Genomic DNA, 24,458 nt, shown 5'->3' with positions numbered 1-24,458 from the left:
AAAATAAACTAACATCAATTTTTTTCTGTTTTGTGGATGCTTCCATTCTGCAGAGTTAACTCTATGACACCAGATGCGACTAATATAATGGCTCAAAGAGTGTCTGTTTGCTTCTAATTTCTGAGGGTTGCTTCATCTGGATCAGTCTGCTCTGCCATAATATGTATTTTTGGTGTGGATCTGACATCATTTTTTTACCCAATTTATTCAACAAATCCTGCTCAATAAAGATAAAAGTCAACATCTATTTGGGAGAGAACAATAAGCACTTAATGACTCACCTACCCAACCTTAAAACAATTATAAAATCACTTTATGGAAATGCTTTATCAATGGGAATGGTAACGATGATGAAATATTGTTATATAGAATTCACAATTCCCTCACACTGATTTGATTATCATCTTCATCCAGGATTTCAGACTTTGGACCATGAAGATCAAATTGCTTTGCTGAAGGGGTCTGCAGTTGAAGCTATGTTCCTGCGTTCAGCTGAGATTTTTAATAAGAAACTTCCAGCTGGACATGCTGACCTATTGGAAGAAAGAATTCGGAAGAGTGGTAAGTGATTTGGCTAATGGTAGAGTTTGTTCCTGCAAGTAAGAATTTGTACATCCCACAAGATAGGCTTCCTGCCTGTCTTATGCAAAGTTATGTGCCCGTTGTGATTAGTATGGAGAATGGCTCTAAAAAGATATGTGTTAAATAGATGAGGCCTTTAGAGGGTTGGTTCAAAAATCTTGTTGTATTAGCAAAATACTAAAAATACTCTTTGCTCTATATTAAGATTAAAGGTCGAAGGAGAAATTTTTTTAAAGTTCAGAAAATTAGTCTGATAAAAACAGCATACAGGATCTGAGGTTATTCAGTCCAAAAAAGATTCATTTGTTCAAAACCTTCACATATGAATGACTATGGATCAAACTATTATCTATCTCTATTCAAAGCAAAATAAAAGGAATTATTAATAGCAACATTTGTACACCATTTACTAGGTTTTAGACACTGTTCTAAATACTTTACATATATGATTTTATCAAATCCTTGCAAAGTCCTCTGAAATAAGTACTATTATTATTCAAATTTAGTAGATAAGGAAACTGACACAGAGAGTGCCTAGTAACTTTTCCATTGACAGACAGGAAGTCTGACTTTAGAAGCCCTGTGTCTAAACCACTATGTTACACTGCCTCTCAAGAGACAAAATGAAATAATAGTATGAGTTGAACTTATTACAGAGGAATACTGGGACAGAAAGGACTAAGAGATATTGGAATGAATTTCCAGGAATTCTGTGCTATTTATCTTAGAATCTGAGTCTTAAAATAGTATAACTTTTCATTTACCTGAGAGACTTTATATATGGACTGGGAGGGAATGGATGAACGAGATGAAATGATGGCTCAAGATCCTTTCTTCCCAAAGTATTATCTTTTTATGAATTACTAGAACAAGTTTAAATATTTATAAAATTAGTGTTTTAGAATAGATATTGGAAGGAAAGTTTTTAGGAACTTCTGCATTTGCAATATAAGGAAAATAATTGAAAATAATTTTTTTAAAAAGCAGCCATCCCATAATTGTTGTGTTTTCTTCTCTTAAACACTGAAAGCATAATTATCATCATTGTTAGATTTAAAGAATACACATTTTAAAAAGATGCATTCATTATTCATATAAATCCACTAATTTATTAGTTTAACATATATTTAAGGGCAAGACACTGTAGAGGTAGTGAGAGGAATCAGGCATCTTTCTTCTCTTAGGAAGCTTATAGTCTAGTAGGGAGATGTGAACTATACATTGATAGTTCCAATAAAATGTGGAAGAGAAATGGGATGGGGTGACTTCTTGTTGGTAAGGCTCTGGAAAGATTTCGTTGGCAAGCTGGACCTTAAATGATATTTTATGTGAGTATTCAGAGTGGAGGTACAAGAGAGAAGGACCAGCAGAAACAAAGGACCGAGGCAGGGAAGTTCAGGTTATACACACAAAGAAGAATGAATATTTGAGTTTGATTAGATTAAAGGTTACATCAAAGGGAAATGGAATTTTTTAGAAGTCAGAATCAAACGGTTGAGGACCTTGAATGCTAGGCTAAAAGATTTATCCTTCATTTTCTAAGAAACAGGGAGACATTAAAGATTTTTGAGTAGGAGAGGAAAAATGCCAGTCATGCTTTACAAATCTGCCAGCAATGTTAGGATAAGCCAGGATGGGAGACGCCTCTCAGGAGGCAAGAGGTTTCAAGAATGTGCTCCCAGAAGAAATGGAGAGAAGGGAAAGAGTCTGAGAAATACATTGTCAGAGATTTTCGCCCTTTGAAAGATAGTATATTAGTAAGAAATATGGATTCTGGTTCTGGACAGATTTTATTTTACATTTTCTGGAATGTAGTGTGTGTGTATGTGTGTGTGTGTGTGTGTGTGTGTGTGTGTGTGTTTTCACTCATCTGTGCATCTGTCCAGGCAGCTGGGGTAAGGGAGAAGGGTTGAATCAGGTAACCTCCACAGTACCATCCAGTTCTAATTAGTTCTTAACCAATCAATTTTTCTGATTGCTGGGTTAACCAGTCACTTGCGCAGTGACTTAAGTATCTTGATTTTTTTTTATTGTGATAAGAACACTTAACATGAGATCTACACTATTAGCAAAAGTTTAAGTGTACAATACAGCATTGTTACCTATAGGTATAATGTTGTAGAGCAGATATTCATCTCACTTAACTGAAAATTTATGCCCATTGAGTAGGAGGGGGAAATGAGTTACTAATTAGTAGGCACAATAAAGGAGATCTTTCTATTCAACAAATATACATTGAATACTTGATTTGTGCCAAGCACTGCACAATTATTGAGGGTATGGAGGAATTATGATCTTTGTCCCCTGGGAGCTTATAAACTAATGGGTAAGATGTATAAGTTAAGGATTCCAAAACAATGTGCAGTGTAATAGGGACTATGAGGGATGTATATGCAAAATGAAATTGAAGCAGAAAGATGTGCTTGGCTTCCCTGAGTCTACATGGTGAGTCAGAAAAGGCTTACAAAGTTGACAAGTGAACCATGGAGGATGGTTGTGAACTCATCAAGCCACAAAAGTCTGAGAAGGGTACTCCAACAGCTATAGCCATTAAATAGTAATACAGAAACTTAAAGTGCAAAAATGTGGAGGTGTGAGAGCATCCATATGTTGGATCCACAAATACCGTGACATTGCTGAAAAATAGTATTTCTGAAGGTGAAATGTAATAATGCTAGATTTTTAAGGACATTGAACACCACAAAAATAGTTTAGTGTAGTTCTTGTATAATGAGGAGTCTTGTAATGGTCTGAGCAGATAAGACATAACCATAGAAGTACTGTAGAAAGGTCTTTCAAGCAGTAATATGAAGGAACTTTTACAGGGATTGAGACAAGTCTATAAGGAAATCAATGCAACAACTAGGGAGAAATGATGAGGATCTTGCAGTCTAAAAACAGGTAAAAAATAGGAAAAAAACTTGCTTGATTAATGTAGGTTTCAGAACTTGTGATTTTGCAAGTTTCAGAGAAGTTCAAGAATGAAGTTTTCTAGAATGCAAACTATATAAATAACTATGTGTGCCTCTGGTTCATAAACAGATTACTTTACCCAAACATCAACCACATATTGTGACAATAAAAACCACCAAAACTCACATGCTGCTTCGTATTTTATTATCTATAATGATGCTTCCATTTATTAATATTTATGAATTTGCTTCTCCCAGTGGATTTTAGAGCATTGCCTCTTCTACACACCACATAAAAACCTGATCTTGCAAGATGACCTTTCAGAATAACTTTTTATTATTATGCAAATATAACACATTCTTCTATTGTACATTTAATTCTAGAGAAACATAGCGTCTCAAAGTTGCCCTGACTATGCCTACAGAACTCTTTAAAGAATATAATGTGAAATTTAATTTCTTGTTCTTCAAATTCGTACTCTTTTGTTTGCTATTATTAAATCCCAATTACATACACAAAAGTACTGTCTCCTGAGATACATTTACTTAATGAGAGCTATAGTGCTTATTTATATTAATTGAAGATTCAGAATATTATATCTGACATAACTTGTGGTTGGGTTATTTCTATATAATTCTAGTGCCTCAATTATATTATTTCTAATGTACTATTATGCAAACTAGGTTTTAAAGCTGAAATATTTGTTAAAACTAGAAATAATCATATGAAACCATAAAATATGACAGCACTGAAATTGCTAACATTGAATGAGTTTACATTTTAACATTAAGGAAATTAGCAATAACTTTTCACAGACCATGCAACTTGTTCTGTTAACTTCAAATATAACCTCTGAAACATATTTTTTTTGGCTTTTTTTTATTCCCATAACAGACATAAATGAAATATCCAATTCCTAAGTGTTTATCAGGATGACAGTGTATCTTAGGATTTTGCAGTGGTTCGCTTTTATACACATCATCTTACGTGTATTCTCAATGGCCCCTAAAGGTGGGTTTTACACTCCTGTTTTATAGATGAGGAAACAGGCTTAGAGAAGCTAATTGACCTGCACAATGTCGCATAGCTAATCAGCAGATTGCCAGGAGATGAATGCAGTTGATCCAACTCAAAGCCCGGTGCTCTTTCTATATGTTGCACCTATCACTCACCATGGTCTAATATTAGCTCTACTATCCGCTAGTAGGGAATGCAAAGACCTAGTAAAACACAGTTCCTGCCCTTTGGTTGAGAGGGAACATATAAGCAGGTAGCTATTTGAAATTGGCTTTAGGTAAATGATAAAGTGAAGAGAATCAGGGAGGTCAGAGAAATGAGAGATCCTTATCAGCATGATGGAGTTGTAGCTGGTTTATGGTAGCATGGTCAAGTGTACTCTATACCTTGCTTATTTTTCTGCTTTTTAACTACACATAATTTCATTGCCTTAGCTTTGGCTACAAATGGAAACAATTCTAAGAACTAACTTTTCTAAAGAAGATGATGTAAGCTGATTGTCAGGTGAGATACTGACTTTGAAGAAAGGGCTGGAAATGTTAAGAACAAATAACAGAATATTTATAAGAAAAGTAAAATGCATAAATCAAAATTTGGAGCTCTTAACACCACATTTTGCTTTTCAAACTGATTATGTAATTTTGGCATAGACAAATGGGGGTTCAATCTGTAGGAAAAAGGCATTTTCAGAATAAAAGAAAGTATTAAATTAATATAGGAGTCAGCATTTTCATTGGCTCTCAGCTGTATTCAATAAGCCTTTTATACTTGTCCAGTATTGGACAATATGTATTTATTTATGTATCTGTTTCTTCCATTAATCTGTTGACTGCTAGAAGGTTATTCCCAGCATTATCACAGTGCCTGGGGCACCGTTGTTGTACAAAAATTGGTGAATTTTGTTGAGGTGATTTGGAACCTGACAATCCAAACCCTGGCAACTCCTAAGCACCAGTGAAATCTAATTTAGCCACATAACCTTTAGCCACTAGGACTAATGGGAAGCACGTTATTTATTAAATATTTCAAATATTTTATTTTGAAAGTAGTTATTTTTTTGAATTGCTAATTTGATGGCAACTTTTAACTTAAGGCCAGCAGCATGGCACAAATGACTGACAGGGTAGAATTTGGCAGTTGAAATAGAGGTTAGGGTCCAAGCTTTTAACATCTGAGAATGTTTCCATGTCCTAAGGGCATCCCTTGCCCCCATCATGTCTCACAACTATGTCACCTTCGTTGCAAGGAACTAACAAAACAGAATATTGCCCAATTTAACAAACATTTGTTCATCGTTATCATGTCTCCAGCAGGATGCTGATTACTGAGTAGAGCACCTTTAAGTAGTCAGGCAGTGTGTCAGGCACAGGGAGTATGGCATTGGTTCCTATTCTCATAGATTTTTTTCTGGTATTTCACACTCCATTGGGAAGGAGAGATATGAATTGTGATACATGCATAGAAATGAATGTAGAAAAGAAAACAACTAATTCTGCTTCACTGTGACAGGGAAAACTCCACAGAGGAAGCAAAATTTGAGTATTGTCTTGAAACATGAATGGTGTGTCCTAGCCTAATAGGGATCCTGCCTTATATTTCAGGCAAAAAAGCATGAAGACTAAAAATGTATCTTATTTGTTAGAGGAACTATCTGTTAGGATGCCCTTGGCTGATGATTATAGAAAATCCAATTCAATATGGCTTAAAAAGTAAGGACATTAGCTCAAATGAGAAACCCAGAGGAAGGGTGGCAGCAGAATTGGTTAATTAAGGAGCTCAGCAGGTTATCAGAAAGACAGGTCTTTTTCAAAATTTCTGCTCTGCTGTCCTTGGTGTATTGGCTTTACCCTCAGGCTGATTCTCTTCCTGGCCACAGCATTTCCAGGCATCACATCCAGGGGCAACAGTGCCCAAAGGAAAAAGAAACTTAAGACAGGAAATTAATGACCTCTTCCTGAGTATAGAAATCTTTCTTGAGACCTCCCAAGTAGACTCCCCTTTGCCTCAGTGGCCAGAATTGTACTGTCGCTGACTATACCAACAGTGGCTGGACGTTGGGCTGGAGCTTCTGTCTTTTCCTCTGCCATAGCACATTGGCCATGGCATTGGAGGGGAGGAGAGGTGGAGAAGTGCAGACTGACGTAATTTGGCTCCAGGAACCAAGAGTTTCTGTTGTTACCTCATAGGGAAACTACTGGGATGGAGAGAGCTTTTTAAGGAAAGTAGAAGGAAACATTGCTTTGTAGGGCATGTCAGAGACTTATACCTTAACTTCTATGCTGTGGGGTGGTGTCCTTTCTAGGAAAATGTCAAATTACATGATTTTGAGCAAAAAGCATCATTTTTAGTAAGATTCTTGGTCTATCTTGATCCCATCAATTATAATAAATCAGATAGAGGTATTTAAAATACCAGGAATGGTGTCTTATATACTATCTTGTATCACATACACACATCCCTCTGCTTTATTTTTTTTTAAGATTTTTAAAATTTATTTGACAGACAGAGATCACAACTAGGCAGAGAGGCAGGCAGAGAGAGAGAGAGGAGGAAGCAGGCTCCCTGCAGAACAGAGAGCCCAACGTGGGGCTCGATCCCAGGACCCCGAGATCATGACCTGAGCCGAAGGCAGAGGCTTTAACCTGCTGAACCACCCAGGCGCCCCTCTCTGCTTTATTTTTTGTCCCCAGTTAAAATTTGGAAGTTTAATTAGGAAATAAAAGACATTTACATTGAAAATAACTTAAAATAGCATAGAGTTGATTCTATCAAGTAGTTTTTCTTTCAAAGACTATTTCTGATTATTGAACAATTAATTGTTCGGTTATATACCTCTTTCTCTAAAAAAAGTAAAACAAGAAACAGAAGCAGAAACACACTTTTTTTTTTTTTTTTAAACAACTGTGCTCTTTTCCATAGTAGTCTTTGTTGTTAAATTAGAAAATAGCCCCACCTTGTGGCCAAAAATCAGCTAATTGGGTATAGAAACAAAAAATGAAACAAACTTAAAACAAATCTCCAGAAAGGAGGAGGCAGGAAAACAAGAAAAGATTGACCCTTCGGAATGATATTATTTTTACATTTCCTAAGTTAGAAATTGCTGGTTCATAAAACTTAAAATACCCCTTTGTGATGGTGCTGCAGTTAATTCTGATTATTAACTTCAATTCTAAAAGCAGATTTATATTTGATCTATGCTGTAGAAAATTTATTTTTTTTTAAATTCTACTATTTTCTATATTTTCACTATATTCACTGTTAGCTTGTACAATATATACAATATAAACAATCATAGCAAATATCTTTACCTCTTTTTTCCTCAAAAGTATTAGCTATAGTTAGATAGCTAATGGAAGTAACATTTTTGTAAGGTTAATGGGTATTTAGAAAGACAAAATAGGAAATTAGGTAGTCAAATATGTTTTCTAAAAATTAAATATTTTCAAATCAACCACCTTTAATATTATCACCAATCTTTGTATGCTATTTTAAAATAGAGCATGGTCATGAGTTATTATTTCAGGTAGCCACAAATGATGGGTGTAGTCCCTGAATGCTGAGGAAAGCCTAAAGACTGCCATTTTTCTTTTTTAAAGTAAAAAAGAACATCCTTACCAGGAAAATATAGATCTTAGTTTAACTTTAACACCTAGAAGAACACTGAAGCAAATCACTGATCAGCCAATTTATATTAATCTCTAGGGAGGTCCAGAATGTAAAAATAAAACAAAAACATAGCTTTGTAAACACAAAAGTAAATGAGCTAAGTCTAACTAAAATTGAGATAAACTGAGATAAAAATGAATTAATGAACTAATATTGATCTAATTTCTTAAATAACAATAATAGTATTTGCTCTAACATTCATTGAGGGTTTGCTATCAACCAGGCATTATGCTAAGCACTCCACATATATTATCTCATATAATGCTATTGTTATAATTCACATTTCACAGATGAAGACACTGAGGCTTATGGAATTTAAGTATTGTGACCAACATCAAGTCATAGATCAGATTTCAAACTGAGCTGGCTCACTAATTCTTAACCTCCTCACTAATTCTTAACCAGGACTGATATTCCCAGGCTCGCAATCTTCAACCTTCTGGATTTTAAGTTGTATCTAGTTTAGTCATGGGTATTCAGCTCAATCTGTAAAAGCTGGAATCTTCCACATGATGCAATACCCAAATTGCTTAACAAAGACACTACTGTTAAGAGAGCCCACTGGGGTCGATTAAAGAATCAAAAGTCAAGGGGAAAGAAGAGTATGGCATTTGGACTAAAGAGAGAAAGGCCAGGGATTCAGTTCTGGAAGACTCTTTAGATTATTCTAAAAGCAAGGATTTGGACTTTCTGATTCTGAGAAGTGTAATATTATATGAAAATTGTACTCTTTAGGATCTGGAATCCAGCTGCATTCTGGTTTGGTTTGGCCAAAGCTGTATGGCTCCAGGTCTGGTTGGAGATGGAATAGAGGAGTCCATTTTAGTGTGGACCAATTCTGGGAAATTCATCCTTATCTTAATTCATCCATAAATTACATCACAGTCTTTTTTTTTTTTTTTTTTTAATTCCCATGGTCTTTTTCTTTTTCTTCTTCTCTTCCTCCTGTTCCTTGTCCTCTTCCTCCTTCTTCTTTTCTCTGTAATTCCCTAGCCAAAGCTCTTCTGGAGTGGAGCCATGCACAGAACAGACACAAAATTAATACTTGTTGAATGACTGGAGGAAGTGACACAAAGGAGTCCTAAATTATGAAGAAGTGCCAGCTAGATAAAGGAGAAGGAGGATATTCCAAGTAGAGAGAATGTGAAAACTGGGCAATGTGAGTTCTTTAGGGAGCTCTGAGTGGCTAAACATGGCTGGAGTAAAGGCTGTGTGATAGAAAGGTCAGGCAGCTTAGTGACAGCTAAGAGCCAGGACTCTGGAGCCTGCTAGTTTCAAATCCCGCTTCCACCTCTCACCAACTGTGTGTCTTTGGGCAAATTATCTAACTTCTTGGTGACTCTCTTATGCGGTATTAGGAAGACTGAATTGGGGGTCCAAAATGTGATTTAAATGTTAAGATTCTGGGACTAAACTGAAGACAGGAAGACCAATGAGGAGGCAGTTGTAGTAATCCAAATGAAAAGAAATAAGGACTTAAACAAAACCAATTCCAGGTGCCATGGAAAGAAGAGAGAGCACCCAGGGAGAGGTAGCAGGTCAAATCATAGGACTCACACCTGCCAGAGTTAAGAGAGAGGACCGAGTCTCAGTTGTCAGGCAGGGGCAGCTGGGTGGGTGAAGGTATCAGTAATTGAGAATGGGAATACCAGGAAGGGGATGGATTTGGAGGAAGATGAGTTTAGTTCTGTACATGGTATTTTTGATTTTGGATGTATTGACTTTGAGAGAACAGCCAAGTACCCATGCCCTAGTAGGCAATGCAACTCTGAGAAGAACCCTAGCTGATGTATTAAGTGAAGATGTTTATACTTCTGGGCTTAAGAACAACAATTTTTGGTTCCTTGTTTAAGATGCTGCCTATACCTTGATTATAGATATTAATATTAAAAAGATTAAACCGTATCTAGAAAATGGTTGGGAGATTCTTTGGGCAATTTGAGAATATTGTCATTTACTGGCGAATAGTAGTGACTGAAACAAAGGCTCTGCTGAGGGCAACTGGGTGGCTCAGTCAGTTAAGTGTCTGTCTTTGTCTCAGGTCATGATCTCAGAGTCCTGGGATCGAGCCCCACATTGCTCCTTGTTCAGAGTGGAGCCTGCTTCTCCTGCTCCCTTTGCCTGCCACTCCTCCTGCTTGTGCTCTCTCTCTCTTTCAAGTAAATGGAAAAAAAAAGAAAAGGCACTGCTGAAATTAGGAACACACAAATCATTGATTAGGTGATATTTTGAGGATTTTGTTAATTGACCTTCTTTGCAATGACCTGCCTTTGACTGGACCCATAATATACAGTCATTATTTGTACATTTGTGCATAAATATTAACGTGTGTGTATACAAGGTGTCTATAGTTTTACACTTTTTTTCATTCAAAAATTTTGTTATGCCTCTGCAATTTTTCATCTTTCCCCCATAGGTATCTCTGATGAATACATAACACCTATGTTTAGTTTTTATAAAAGCGTTGCAGAATTGAAAATGACTCAAGAAGAGTATGCCCTGCTTACGGCAATTGTTATCCTCTCTCCAGGTAATTTTGTTGCTACATTTTTATTTATTTATTTATTTATTTTTAAAAAGATTTTATTTGTTTATTTAATGACAGAAATCACAGGTAGGCAGAGAGGCAGACAGAGAGAGAGGGGTGCAAGTGCACTGCTGAGGAGAGAGCCCTGTGTGGGGCTCGATCCCAGGACCCTGGGATCATGACCTGAGCTGAAGGCAGAGTCTTTAACCCACTGAGCCACCCAGGTGCCCACTACATTTTTATTTTTATGCCATTTGTTTGTTCTACTCCCTCTCCAATGTAATAGTAATAATGTTTCTTTAAAGAAAATCTGGAAGACACAGCAGTGCAAAGAAGAAGTAAAATGGCCTGTAATCCCACCACTCAAATGAAATCATTGTTAATATTTCAGTGTAGTTCTTCTCAACCTTTTTTCCAAACATAGTACTCATTCATTGAATAATTGCGTTTTGAACACATACCATGCATTAAACATGGTTCCAGACACTGGGGGATACAGCAGTAAAGAAACAGGCAGGAGATAGCTGCATGGAGCTTGCATTCCAATAGGGTGAGAAAGATAACAAATGAGGAGACAAAAATAATTTTCAGGAGGTGGTATTGTTAAATATATATATAATATATATTGTAAATTTTATAATTTAATTTATATATCAAATTATAATTATATATGTATTTTCATATAATTTTTATTATATATAATATATAAAATATGTAAGTATATATATATATAATTATATATAATTTAATTTATATATTAAGTTACAATTATATAATAATATTAAATTTATAAATAATATTTATATATAAAATATATAAAGCTATATGTTTTATATATCTTTATTATAGATTTATATTATATATTATATATTTATTAATATATTTATATTATATATTTATATATATGTAAAGATGAGGATATAAGGAAAGAAAGTGGCAGCAGGATGTTGCTATAATTAGTAGTCAGGAAAGGCTTTTCTAAGAGTTTGATATTTGAACAGGAACTTAAATGGAATTACATACTTTTTAACACAATAGACCACATATTGTCTTTTTTTAAAGTTTATTTTCCCATGTCATTAAAAATTATATTAGCAATGGGATGCCTGGGTGGCTCAGTTGGTTAAGCATCTGGCTCTTGATTGTAGCTCAGGTCATGATCTCAGGGTTGTGAGATTAAGCCCCTGTTAGGCTCTGTGCTAGGCATGGAGCCTGCTTAGATTCTTTCTCTGCCTCTCCCCCTACCTCCTGTGTGCACATGCATGCGTTCTCTCTTTCTCTCTCTCTCAAAAAAAAAATAATTATATCAGTAAAATTTGTTGTAATATATGTATCCATCATATTGATGTACAATCATTTACTGGTTACCATTGTTGGGTCCCCCAATAATGGGTCCATGTTCAAAGGAGCGAGACTGATACAAAGTGAAGGTCAGGCAAAGCTTTATTTTGCGCCAAGCATCAAGAATCAAACCAACCATCAAACAGACCTTACAGAGAGGGCAACCCCTCCCTGCCTCACAGACTAACTTTTATAGAGCAAAGGCCATGTGGTTGGGCCTGGCCACACACAGGTGGCGAATGAGATTGTAACACACAGAGAAAGCTGCACAGTCATGCTAGGTCACACATAAGTGACCAATTGAATTACAGTTTACCCTATAGTAGACATTTGAACTAGCCTATCACCTTGGTGAGAATTGGCGCCCCAAAGGCAGGGCCCACTCCTTGGTAGCTAGGGAGACCTTATGCGGGCTCTACTGATTGGATGTCTCCACCTGACCTGACTCATCCCTGCATTCGAGCTGTTATCTCCACCTGACCTGACCCAGCCTTGTATTTGGGCTTTGTTACCTGGGACTGGTTTCCTGGACTTGCTTTTAAGTAAGTGGTGGGGGGCAGGGTCAGTTTAAGTTTTACTGCATAAACAACAAAATGGCTGATCAACCGGGGTGGGGCCGCTCTGGCTGAATAGGCCCTTACATTTACATTGCAAGCAAGTTACTGTTGCTACAGTTACGCCAAATTAATACTTCCCCACTCTTTAATTTTGTCTTTTTATCTTAAACCTCAAAACAGACAGACAATATATAAAGGACAGAGAAGCGGTAGAGAAGCTCCAGGAACCACTGCTTGATGTGCTCCAGAAGTTGTGTAAGATTTATCAGCCTGAAAATCCTCAACATTTTGCCTGTCTCCTGGGCCGTTTGACTGAGCTGCGGACATTTAATCATCACCACGCAGAGATGCTGATGTCCTGGAGAGTAAATGACCACAAGTTTACCCCACTTCTCTGTGAAATCTGGGATGTGCAGTGATGAACACTGCAGGGGCAACAGCATCTAGCTCTTGATTTTCCTCATAATATAAATCTGATGTACAACTTTCTTTTATTTCATTTGTACCTGGTCTCACACAAGAATTTTGACAAATATTTATGTAGTAATTACATAACTTCCACAGTTGTAAATATAAAGCTAGATAGGATGACTTTCTTTACATTGTATTTTATAAGGCTTCAGGGAATCTTTCATTCTAATTGGCATGCCCTGTTTGCCTAATTAAATTGATCATTCTTTACCTCTATCTGTTGAAATAGGGAAAATTTCATTTTGCTCTTTATCTTACCTTATTTGCGTACATTTTATCAAAGAGCTGGTTTCAATTTTGGCAATAAACTGAACATAATGGCAACAGGCTTCTCTTCTGGAACAAAATTTGAAAAATATACAAACTCATTTCTTTAAATGGTTAATCACATCCTAATGGGCCTGATGTGTATCTGGGAGGTGGGTGGGGGGTGGGTGAAGGGTAATTTACAAAAAGATAAACTCTCACAACACAAAGGGTGTTTTTCTTATCCCTGGAGAAGTCCTGGTGAATATTCATTTATTTGTAATAGCCCTTGGATTGGTTCATTTTCTTTGAAGTTCAAGGAGATAATATACAGAAAAGTTAATGATTCTCACATAAAGCATTTCCTCGAGCAAACCCTTTCACAGGCAGAGTCTTGAAGCAGCATTTTCAAATGCAGACGACTCCCTTGGTGGGATATTCCCTTTTCTCTCTTAAAAGTATTCGCTATTGGCTTCAGTGTTTATAATTAATCTCTCTCTCTCTCTCTCTCTTTTTTTTTTGGTTTGTTTTGTTTTTGGAAAACAAACCTACAGCTGGGTGCACAGCTGTTGTATACTTCCCCCAAAGCAGGAATTAGTTCATTTCCTTCATTCATTGTTATACTGTTGCATTCTTCTCCCCATTAGTCTTTGGTGAATACAATAAAATACCCTCTGTATGTAATGGGCTTGTATGTTCCCTTCTCCTGGAATCAGACAAAATGGAGCTAGCTAAGCATGCAAAAAGGTTTTTTGTATTAAAATATTAGAGCAACCCTAAAGTCCTAAATATAGTAAAGAGGGAATAAGGTGGAGCTAACCTTAATTGTATTCCATTTGATAGGAGAGGAAGACTTGAGTCCTCACTAATTACAAGATGCCTAAAGGGACACGGTAACTGCCTGGAGGGGTTTACAAAGAAGTGCAGAGGCAAGTTCTATGGGGTCACTGGGCAAGTCTCATGGAGGAGGTGACATTTCCCTTGGGCTTGGAAGGGTATCCAAGACTTGGATCAGGGTGAGAGGAAAGGCGATTCAAGGTGAAAGGGGTAGCAGGAGCAAAACCAGAGGCTGGTAAGTTGTGCAGCTGTTGAAAAAGAACAAGTAATCTGGAGAGAGACCACCTTTAGCACAATCCTTCCTGACCCTTAGTTTCACCAGCGTGAGATGAAGATACCAGCAACTACCATCTCTAGGGATTGAGCTAATGAATGAAAAGTGGGAAGTTGCAGGCCCACCAAGGGAGAGGGGTGGTAAAGAAAGGACACTTCAGATGGAGAAATAATTTCTGAATGCCTGTAGGAGGAGATCTAGTTTGAGGACCTGAATGTGGGTCGGTGTTGCCCAGATTATAAAGCATCTGTAGGGAAAGTGATGGGAATTGAGTTGGAACTGAGGGGGCGCTGTAGACACAGCTAGGAGTTTATAGTGTAGGTGTGGATTTACTCACATAGTGAAGACCTTATAATAGTAAATAATATGCTTCTCATGTGGAAAACTAATTGTGATAAAATTACAAATATATATATATATATATATATATAGGCTCTTTGTCCCCAGTTCCTGGCACAGAGGTTCTAAAACCTTTGGAATTTTGTGATAGGGGTGAAAGGAGCATCTTTTGTTATTCATAACAAGCTCCTTTCAAAGGGCCTGAGTTTATACTAACAAGTGATGGGGGTGGGACTATGGATGCTTCAGCATGGGGGTGATTGCTAGAGTAATCAACCCTGTGATTAGAGAGCTGGATCTTTCAGCCCCATTCCCAGAATCTGAGGAAAAAAAGATGATTCCCAGAGATTGAGGTCAGTCACCAGTGGCCAAGTATTTAATCAAATAATGCCTATGTAATGGATCTTCCATAAAAACACCTAAATGATGGGTTTGGAGAACTTCTGGATTGATGAACACATTGAGGTGCTGGGAGGGCAGTGTGCTGGAGAGAGCATGGAAGCTCATGTCCTCTCCCCCACCCCTCCCCCACCCCCATACCTTACCTCATGCTTCTTCCATTTGGCTATTACTGACTGTACCCTTTATAATAAACCAGTAACAGTAAGTAAACTGTTTTCTTGAGTTCTATGAACCATACTAGCAAATTATCAAAATTGAGGAGGGGGTCATTTGTAAAGACCTTATTTCCAAATAAGGTCACATTCTGAGGTTCCAGATGGACATGAATTTTGGGGAGGGGAGACAGTATTCAATCTACTACATAGATATAACACTTTACTATTAATTACAACTGTTGTTACAAAGTTTTATAACATTGACTTACTTATACTTTATATTAATGTAAATCTGCAACATTTCTTTAAAATAAGCTTAGTATTGTTTTTAATGTAGTTGGCTCTCAATAGATTATCAGGTGAATGAGTAGTTTAGTTAGTTATGAATTAATCAAGCCCTCTGTTGCCCCCAAATTTTATCCAATACTTCATACAAGGTATAATCCATAGACTGACACTCAGTAATGTCAAGGCATTAAATGCAACAGCAGCGGCAGCCACAAAATGCAGAACAAAACAACTAAAAAACCCATCAAAAGCAAAAAAAAAAAAAAAATTAATCAATCAATCAAGAACTATTTCTTTTTTTAATTCCAGTATACTTAACATACAGTGTTATATTAGTTTCAGGGGTGGAATATAGTGATTCAACAATTCTATATATTACTCAGTGCTCCTCCTCAAGAATAGTATACTCTTAAACACCTTCACCTATTTTACCCAACCCCCCACCCACCTGTCTTCTAGTAACCATCAGTTTGTTCTCCACAGTTAAAGAATCTGTTTTTTGGTTTGTCTCTTTTTACTTTGTTCATTTATTGTGGGAGGCCACGGTAAGGCTTGAGACGAGGACCAAACCAGGCCCTGACTTGTGCCTCCTTTAAAGTCTGAATAACCTAACAAAAGGTTTAGGACGGGAAAAGTTGAGTAGCACTGAGAAAGGGTCTGTGCTATGTGTTGTGCGCTCGCCTACGTGACTTCCCATACACTTGCTAAACAAATGAGAACAATTCGGTTGGGGTCATAAGTTCGTGGCTGGTCCTTGCTGCCCTAGTACAGCTCATAAATTACTTTCAGGTTTGCTGTATCAATACAGAACAATTGTACTGGCATCAGCCATTTGGTGTCACGAGGTCTGCTTATAGTCAATGGTGAAACTTATTATGGGAACTCGTGGTTGTTTAACTAGACACAGGTGTATTGCTTCTCCTATGGTAATATCACTATATATATATATGGCCTTAATGCTTTGAATAAACTTAGCACTGTTGGACATCCTCCTCAGTGCTCCTCCTGCCCCCATCTCTCTGCTTCTCAAGTTCTTATCTTCATCCTCTTACCCTCACGTTCCTGGTCGATTTGTTGCGCCGGCCGCGACAATTTGTTTTCTTAAATTCCACATACGAGTGAAATCATCTGATAGTTGTCTTTTCTCTGACTTATTTTACTTAGCGTTATACTGTCTAGATCCATCCATGTTGTTGCAAATGGCAAGATTTCATTCTTTCTTATGGATGAGTAATATTCCACTGTGTGTGTGTGTATGCGTATCTCTCTCTATATAAACCTATATATGTATATATATATATATATATTGTCTACCTACCTATCTATTTCTCTATCATCTATCATCTATCACATTCTTCTTTACCCATTTATCTACTGATGGACACTGGGCTGCTTCCATAAATTGGCTATTATAAATAATGTGGTAATAAACATAGGGGTGCATATATCTTTTCAAATTAGTGTTTTTGTATTCTTTGAGTAAATCCCCAGGAGTGTAATTACTGTATCATATGGTAGTTATATTTTTTAATTTTTTAAAGAACCTCCGTACTGTTTCCACAGGGGCTTCACCAGTTTGCATTCCCACTAACAGTGCATGAGAATTCCTTTTTCTCCACACCTTTGCCAATACTTCTTGCTTCTTCTATTTCTTGTGGTTCTTTGCCTTTTTTACTTTAACCATTTTTTTAAAGAGAGGGGGCTTTGGGGAGGAGTTAAGGGAGAGGAAGAAAGAATTTTAAGCAGGCTCCACACCCAGAATGGAGCCTGATGCATGATCTCAACCCCTGAGATCATGACCTCAGCCAAAATCAAGAGTTGGATGCTTAACCAACCAGGCACCACAGCTTCAGCCATTCTGATAGGTGTGAGGTGATATCTCACTGTGGTCTTGCATTTCCCTGATGATGAGATGTTGAACACCTTTTCATTGTCTGTTGGCCACCTGTATGTCTTCTTTGGAGAAATGTCTGTTCATGTCTTCTCCCCATTTTTAATTGGATTATTTTTTTGGTGTTGAGTTTTATAAGTTCTTTTTATAGTTCAGATACTAACCCTTTATCAGATATGTCATTTGCAAATATCTTCTCCCATTTCGTGTGTTGCCTTTTAGTTTTATTGTTTCCTTCACTGTGCAGAAGCTTTTTATTTTGATGTAGTCCCAATAGTTTATTTTTGTTTTCCTTGCCTCAGGAGATAAATCTAGAAAAATGTTGCTATGGCCAATGTAAGAAAAATTACTGCCTGTTCTCTCTTCTAGAAGTCTTATGGTTTCAAGTCTCCCATTTAAGTCCTTAATACATTTTGGGTTTATTTTTGTAACTACAGTATGTTTTAAGCAATAGAGCATTCTTGCAGGGCTGTGAAAAAGCCAAATCATATCTCTACATCGAAGGGGTATATGATTTTGAGAGGCTCTTCTGATTAGTCAAATAAGTGATTATTCCTAGTGTAATAACTTAATATTTAGATTTCCAGGCATGGTGCTTTCTTAAAATGGGGCACATCTTCACAGTTCTGGCAAAGCCATAACTAATAGACTTTATCATCTGATGAAAACAGGCTGGTGAAACTTGCTCTCCATGTTGCAACTGTGGCAATTTCAAGTAAAGTAAGAACCTCTAAAATATAGCTATTAACCTAACCACCAATTAGAAAACCTACACATGAAAGTAGATGTCACCTCATTAGGTGGAACCCTCAATTACTAATTGTAGTGTTAAAATCAAGATAGGTAAGATGGTGAGTGCACTTAAGGAGTGGGGTACTAACCGGGAACTAATGTAAAAATGAGGTTAAGAAAGCAACAAGAGAACTTTCTTATTTATTTATTTATTTATTTATTTATTTTTTTTTAAAGATTTTATTTATTTATTTGACAGACAGAGATCACAAGTAGGCAGAGAGGCAGGCAGAGAGAGAGAGGAAGGGAAGCAGGCTCCCCGCTGAGCAGAGAGCCCGACGCGGGGCTCGATCCCAGGACCCCAGGATCATGACCCGAGCCGAAGGCAGCGGCTTTAACCCACTGAGCCACCCAGGCGCCCCCTTTCTTATTTATAATACAGAAAGGAAAAGCAATAAGAATCAAAGAATTTAGAAGGAACTCCTCACCCAATGTACACATTTAACCAGTGAGGGATATGGACTTAAAAGTGATTTGCTTGGACTTTTTGGTTGCAAATTCACTTTCCTCCTGTCTTGTATCTTTATAAGGTACAGAAGTTACCAAAGACAAACTACATAGACAATGAGAATAAAAAGAAAGCAAGCATAAAATGCCTTGCTGTCAAAGTTTCAGTAAATAGTTCAGAAATATTAGGTGGGGTGTGTGTGCATGCGTGCGTGTATATGTGTGTGTGTGTGTGTGTGAGATAGAGAGTGTTTATATACATATATACGTATAACATCTTTCAATTTCTAATAAGTGGTATTCAAATGTTTAAGCACATAGTATGCATGTAAGAAAAAATTGTTAACTAATGACTCATCAAACAACTCTTAAATTTCTGTAGAGAAGTGTACAGATATATTTTTTAGGATTTTATCCATTTATTTGACAGACAGAGATCACAAGTAAACAGAGTAGCAGGCAGAGAGAGGGGGGAAGCAGGCTCCCAGCTGAGCAGAGAGCCCAATGCGGGGCTCAATCCCAGGACCCTGGGATCATGACCTGAGCCGAAGGCAGAGGCTTTAACCCACTGAGCCACCCAGGCACCCCCAGATTTTGATATTAGTAAAGCCCAATTTAAAGCTACAACTCCACTTTGAAATTTGTCTATATGAAGTAATATGACAAATTGTTCTTAGTTTTAAAAAGAAACATTATAAAGCATACATTTATTTGAGCGATAGGTAAAAATTGATTTATTATAGTCAGGAGCACCAAAGGCTTCTGGGATCAACTGCAGTAAAAAAGGCCTACTATAGGGCTTCAGGTTCAATTACCATTTATATGTCAAGTTTTGGATGACCATCTTATCTACCCACCCCAGAATATAAACTCTGTGAGGACAGGATCCTTTGTGCTTGGATAGAGTCTGGTGTGGGGCACTTACTCAATAATATTTGTTGAATTAACTTCTCAAATCTGTATCTCCTGCACCAACCAATTAAACCCCTCTGAGCCCCTCTACCTGCATGTTCCTCTCACACTTCAACCTGAACACACCCCAAACCGAAGTGTAGTTTTCTTCTCCGATGGTTGTTTTCCCTGTGTTCCTTAGATTGGCACCATTATCACATGATTACTAAGTCCAGATAAGTCAGCTTCTCAGGTTATCTCCAGAGACCTTTTTCTCTCCATCCGTTTTGAATTTAGTTTAGGTAATTGTTAACTTCTAGTTTTTGGAATTGTTGCCAATCTCACTCCATTCTTCAAAAATCCTTGAAAAAAATTTTCTTTCTAAAACACACCATCATATCATTCCCTTTTTATAACCAATCCCAAATGACTGCAAGAAAAATTCTGAACTCCTCAGCACCTACCAGACCTTTCATCTGTGCCTACTCTTTCACCTTGATCTACCTCCCAATCTCCAGTCTTTAATCTTTCAAGAACTACTATTCCCAGGACATTCCAGTTGCTCTCACATCTCTGGAACCATGTGTTCTCTTTGCCTGGAAAGCGCTCCTTATTCCCAATTATCCTTGCTCTTGTCAGATTCCTAACCATCCTTCAAAACTCAGCACCTTTCAAACCTCTGACCATCACCTTCCAAGACTGTTAGGTGGTCCCTCCTTTGCAGACCTCCATTAAACCTTTACCAAGGCACTGAGCACTTTGAAGGACGGCATTGTCTTCTTCATTTTAGTTTCCTCAGCAATGCAGCAACGGAATCTCATTATTTTTTTTAACATTTTATTTATTTGATAGAACAAGCACAAGTAGGGGAACAACAGGCAGAGGAAGAGGGAGAAGGAGTCTCCTCACTGAACAGGGACCCTGGCATGTGGCTTGATCCAGGACCTTGGGATCATGACCTGAGTCAAAGGCAGACGCTTAAGGACTGAGCCACTCAGGCTCCCCATTCTCATTGATTTTGATGAGTGAATGAAAGAATAAATTCTAGAGAGACAGAAAATCATTCCACACCAAAGCCCTCATTTTACAGATGAGAAACTGAGGGCCAGAGAAGTGACATGATCTGACCAAATCGAACTAGGAGGGAAGGGCCTGGGCCTCCAGGCTTTTGACTACTGACCGCCCCCCCGCCCATTAACAAGTCACATTACAGTTGCAGTTATCAGACCTTTTAATTGCTACACTGAAGTCCAGTCTCTGCTCGATTTCAACCCTCCGAGCTAGTAAGCATCCCTCATTGTGATGAGGTTATTTTTTTTTACCCCCCCCCTCCCTCGTTTCTTGGGTTTCCTGAAGTAAGAGCCAACATCCTGTTTGCTTCCAGTTGTGGCCGGGAGTTCTCCATCTTTCAACACCGAACCTCACAGGAAGAGGGACCTCTCTCGGGAAGGTTTCTGCTTAGGACTCCTATGCCTATGGGTGATAGTTTGTCTCCGGAAACCGTGGCGCCCGCACTACAGCGGGATCTCCAGCGGCTTACAGTTGGGAGGGGCTCTTAATAGATCTGGGTACGACTCGGCAACACCCTTGTACTCTACCCGGCAACTCTCCAGGATGTTTACAAGCGAGGTTGATTCATCTCTTCTGCCCATCGGGATAAATTTCGGGGCTGTTGATGTCGCCGGGGTGCCAGATGGGGGGACCTGCTCCATGACCAAGCCACTTCCCTTTTCCATGAAAAGCAGGGTTGTCCACCAGACTTGGAAGGTTCCAAGGGGTGGAAGGCGGGGCGCCCCGGCTGACTGAGGCGCGCGCGCGGGTCGCGTGCTCCCTGCGAACTGGGGCGGGGCCTCCAGCCACGCCCTCCCTCCGCCTTCTGATTGGTCCTTTCGAAACAGGCGGCGAACCGCGGCGAGACCTGAGACCCAGGCGGAGGCGGCGGCGGTTGGTCAGGGGCGTGCCGGATTCGCACAGATTGAACCGAGATGTCACCCCGCAGGGAGAAGTGACCATCCCGCGCCTGGGAGGGTGAGTACTTCCCTGTTTGCTTTCTCTTTTCCTCGCGAGCCTCTCCTCGCCTTATTGGGGCTGTTGCGCCTCAGTCTGCGGGCTCGAGGACCCCCGGCGCTCCGCCGAGTCGAAGCGCTGGTTTGGTTGGATCTCTCCGCGAAATCCAAGACGCTCTGCGATTGGCCCGCCGCGGAAGCCGCGTCCTCTGATTGGTCCCTGGGGCTGTCAAGGTGACGTTTTGCCTGTCCTGTCTTGCCCACCTCGGTGCGGCGCGAGGGGCAACAGGTGTGCAGGGTTGGGGGTGGTGGTGGGCAGCAGGTGCGGACGTAGTAGGTTGGGGAAGAGGTGTCAAGCCGTTATTGGTCTGCTTTAGAAAACGAGAGGGAGATTAGAACCTGAAGCTAGTTGAAGGTCTCCGGGGGCACCCTTATCTGCAAGCGCCCAGCGTATATAGGGTCACTTGATTTCCTCAACACCACCCTTTGGAAGAATTAATATAGTCACAGACCTTGGAAAGAGAACGACACAGACAGTCATTTTCTCCTCTGGCAAAGTTTACAGCCTCTTCCCTATTTGTTCTCTCCAGTCCGGGCAGGGCTTTGCTTTCCCAGCTGCATCCCTTAGTTTGGAGGGCTGCCTTGTGGGGTAAAAGGAAGGGAAGGCTTGTAGATTGCCCTGGAAATCTGGGGAAGCTCTTGGAAGGTGTCCCTCCTGACACAGTCACTCCTGGTTCCTAACTAATCTTTTCAAGTTGAATTTTACGGATTTAAGAGTGGTGTAGTATGCATGGCGGAGTTGCTGATCCAGTCCTTAAGTGAAGAGATGGTTTTTTGCAGGCGCAGTCCAAGTCACACTTTGGGTTTTGTTTTGCTCGCTTGAAGAGCGCTGACAACTACTTTATCAGAAGATAAGCAGTTGGTGAGCTGCTATGTGATCACATTTCTTGGGATTTAAATTATTAGGAATTAGAATTCTAGCCACCTCAGATTTTCTTTGGGAGGAGATTGGGTTGGATTTGAATGAAAAAGTGGACACTGATGAGAATCTCCTAGCATATATTCTGATACAAGTTGTCTGATGCATCTGTTTCAAAAATTCATTAACAGCTTTGGATAGTAGGTGTCTGCTATTTTGACATTATTGAATTAAAAGTAATATTTCTTTTTAACATAGCAAAGTTGCTAAGCATGCAGGTTCTGAAATCAGGTTTACCATGGGTATGACCTTAGGCAAATTTTTTAATCTTTCTAAGCCTAAATTTCCTAATCTGTAAAAAAAAAAGTTAACCATAGCTCCTACCTTATTGATGGGAGGATTGTCATGAGGATTAAATGAAATAAATAATCCACGTAAATGGTTTAGTACAGTGCCTGAAATATAGCTATTATTATTTCTTGCTGTTTAATTTCGATTAGAAGTTTTAAGCTACACCCAAAGGACTGAGAAGCACAGCAGCTAAAGGTAGTACTAAAGACAGTGATGAGTTCTTATTCATTGATTAATTTAATACCTGTAAGCACTAAAAATAGTAATTGTTGCTATATATCAAACACATTACTACCTAGATGGTGCAGGTATGTGTTTTAGGTTCTTTACTTATATTAATGTTAAACCTCTTAGTAATCCTGTAATGTAGTTGGTGTAATCTGCACGTTATAGGTGAGGAAACTTAAACTCAGAGAAAGTAAATAACCTACTGAGTCCACTCAGAATTCAGTCCACCCCCTTTTTTGTGTGTGTCACACTGCCCTTCATTTATATTCCTGGTGTTACATAAATTCTCTGCACAGAGTTGTTTGTATAGCCCAGGTTCATTTCTGCCATGTATAGTTTTATTTTTGAATACTTCATAATAAAAAAAATAGTAAGAAATAATTTGTGATGGTAGATGAAAGCGTGTGATAAGAGAAGAATGTCAGCAACATAAATGCTATTACTAAAAACTAAATGAGTCTAATGGTGTTTGGAGAATTGACCAGTTCAGAAGTAATGTTTCCTAATTTGTATTTTCCCATTTAGCTTTGGTGTATTCACTATATTTTTACTATGCAGCACTCTTATATTATCCCATCCTCACCCTCCTGTAAATCTCAAGTTTGGAGTTAAGAAAGTTCAGTTATTTCAATAATTTTTCTCAAGCCGACTGTTGAGGAGGGAAGTAAGGATTAAGGTTAATATGTATTGTTATAGTTTACTTTTAGTAACATGTCCGTGTATGTCTGTGTTTATGTGTTTTATTTCCTTATTACCTATTGCTTTCTATACTTTGATATCAGATATACCTTTACATGTCTAAAGAACCATGTCATGTACATAGAATTTGAGAGAATAGGAAACTTGAGTCTGTCAGTAAGTTTATCTCACTTCCAGTTTCACAATTTTTAATCAAAATTTAACTGCCATAAAGAAATGCCTCGGAAGGCATGTTTACACGATAAGCAGTCATTGCATTTGTATTTCTTTAGTGTTTCTCCTTCTAAAAATACAAATGTTATTACATTGTTACATAGTAGCTTGTTTTAACAGAAAGTTGCCATTTATTTTATCAATAAATTACTAATTTCTAAAGAACTAGAATGTAATAAAATGTAGCATATGCACTAAACATTAATTTCATCTTTGATGTTGAAAGCATCTTAGGAATTTATAGTACCAATACCATTAGTCATATGGTACATATTGCTGAAGTGCTGACTGATGGAAATTTCTGCCCACTATCATATAACATATACTTTTCTGTAACAGTATACAGTTAACTATGGTTGAAGAGCTCACTTTATGTAGTTTCAAACATAATGACTTTTTTTTTCTC

The 24,458-nt window shown here is 38.2% G+C and overlaps 2 protein-coding genes across 6 annotated transcripts in view; both read left to right on the top strand.

The window, feature by feature from the left end:
* The window catches only part of LOC111142164 (nuclear receptor subfamily 1 group H member 4), a 58,168-nt gene extending 44,770 nt beyond the window's left edge, over positions 1-13,398 (top strand). For all 5 annotated transcript variants that reach the window (XM_022495164.1, XM_022495163.1, XM_022495162.1 and 2 more), the window contains 3 exons: positions 415-561; positions 10,595-10,708; positions 12,784-13,398. In XM_022495164.1, the coding sequence (XP_022350872.1) occupies positions 415-561; positions 10,595-10,708; positions 12,784-13,022 (500 nt within the window). In that variant the 3' untranslated portion in view covers positions 13,023-13,398. The remainder of the gene's footprint in view (positions 1-414; positions 562-10,594; positions 10,709-12,783) is intronic.
* Positions 13,399-21,548: 8,150 nt separating this feature from the next.
* Positions 21,549-24,458, top strand: part of LOC111142181 (growth arrest specific 2 like 3) — a 35,996-nt gene continuing 33,086 nt past the window's right edge. Inside the window, exon 1 of the mRNA XM_022495191.1 lies at positions 21,549-21,664. The gene's annotated coding sequence lies outside the window, so the exon portion shown is untranslated. The remainder of the gene's footprint in view (positions 21,665-24,458) is intronic.

The sequence above is a fragment of the Enhydra lutris genome, unplaced genomic scaffold (assembly GCF_002288905.1).
Source record: "Enhydra lutris kenyoni isolate GAN:26980312 unplaced genomic scaffold, ASM228890v2 scaffoldscaffold7, whole genome shotgun sequence".
In the NCBI taxonomy this organism is placed as follows: Eukaryota; Metazoa; Chordata; class Mammalia; order Carnivora; family Mustelidae; genus Enhydra; species Enhydra lutris.
The sequence above is the reverse complement of the archived record's forward strand: the minus strand, read 5'-3'. Positions and strand labels throughout refer to the sequence as shown.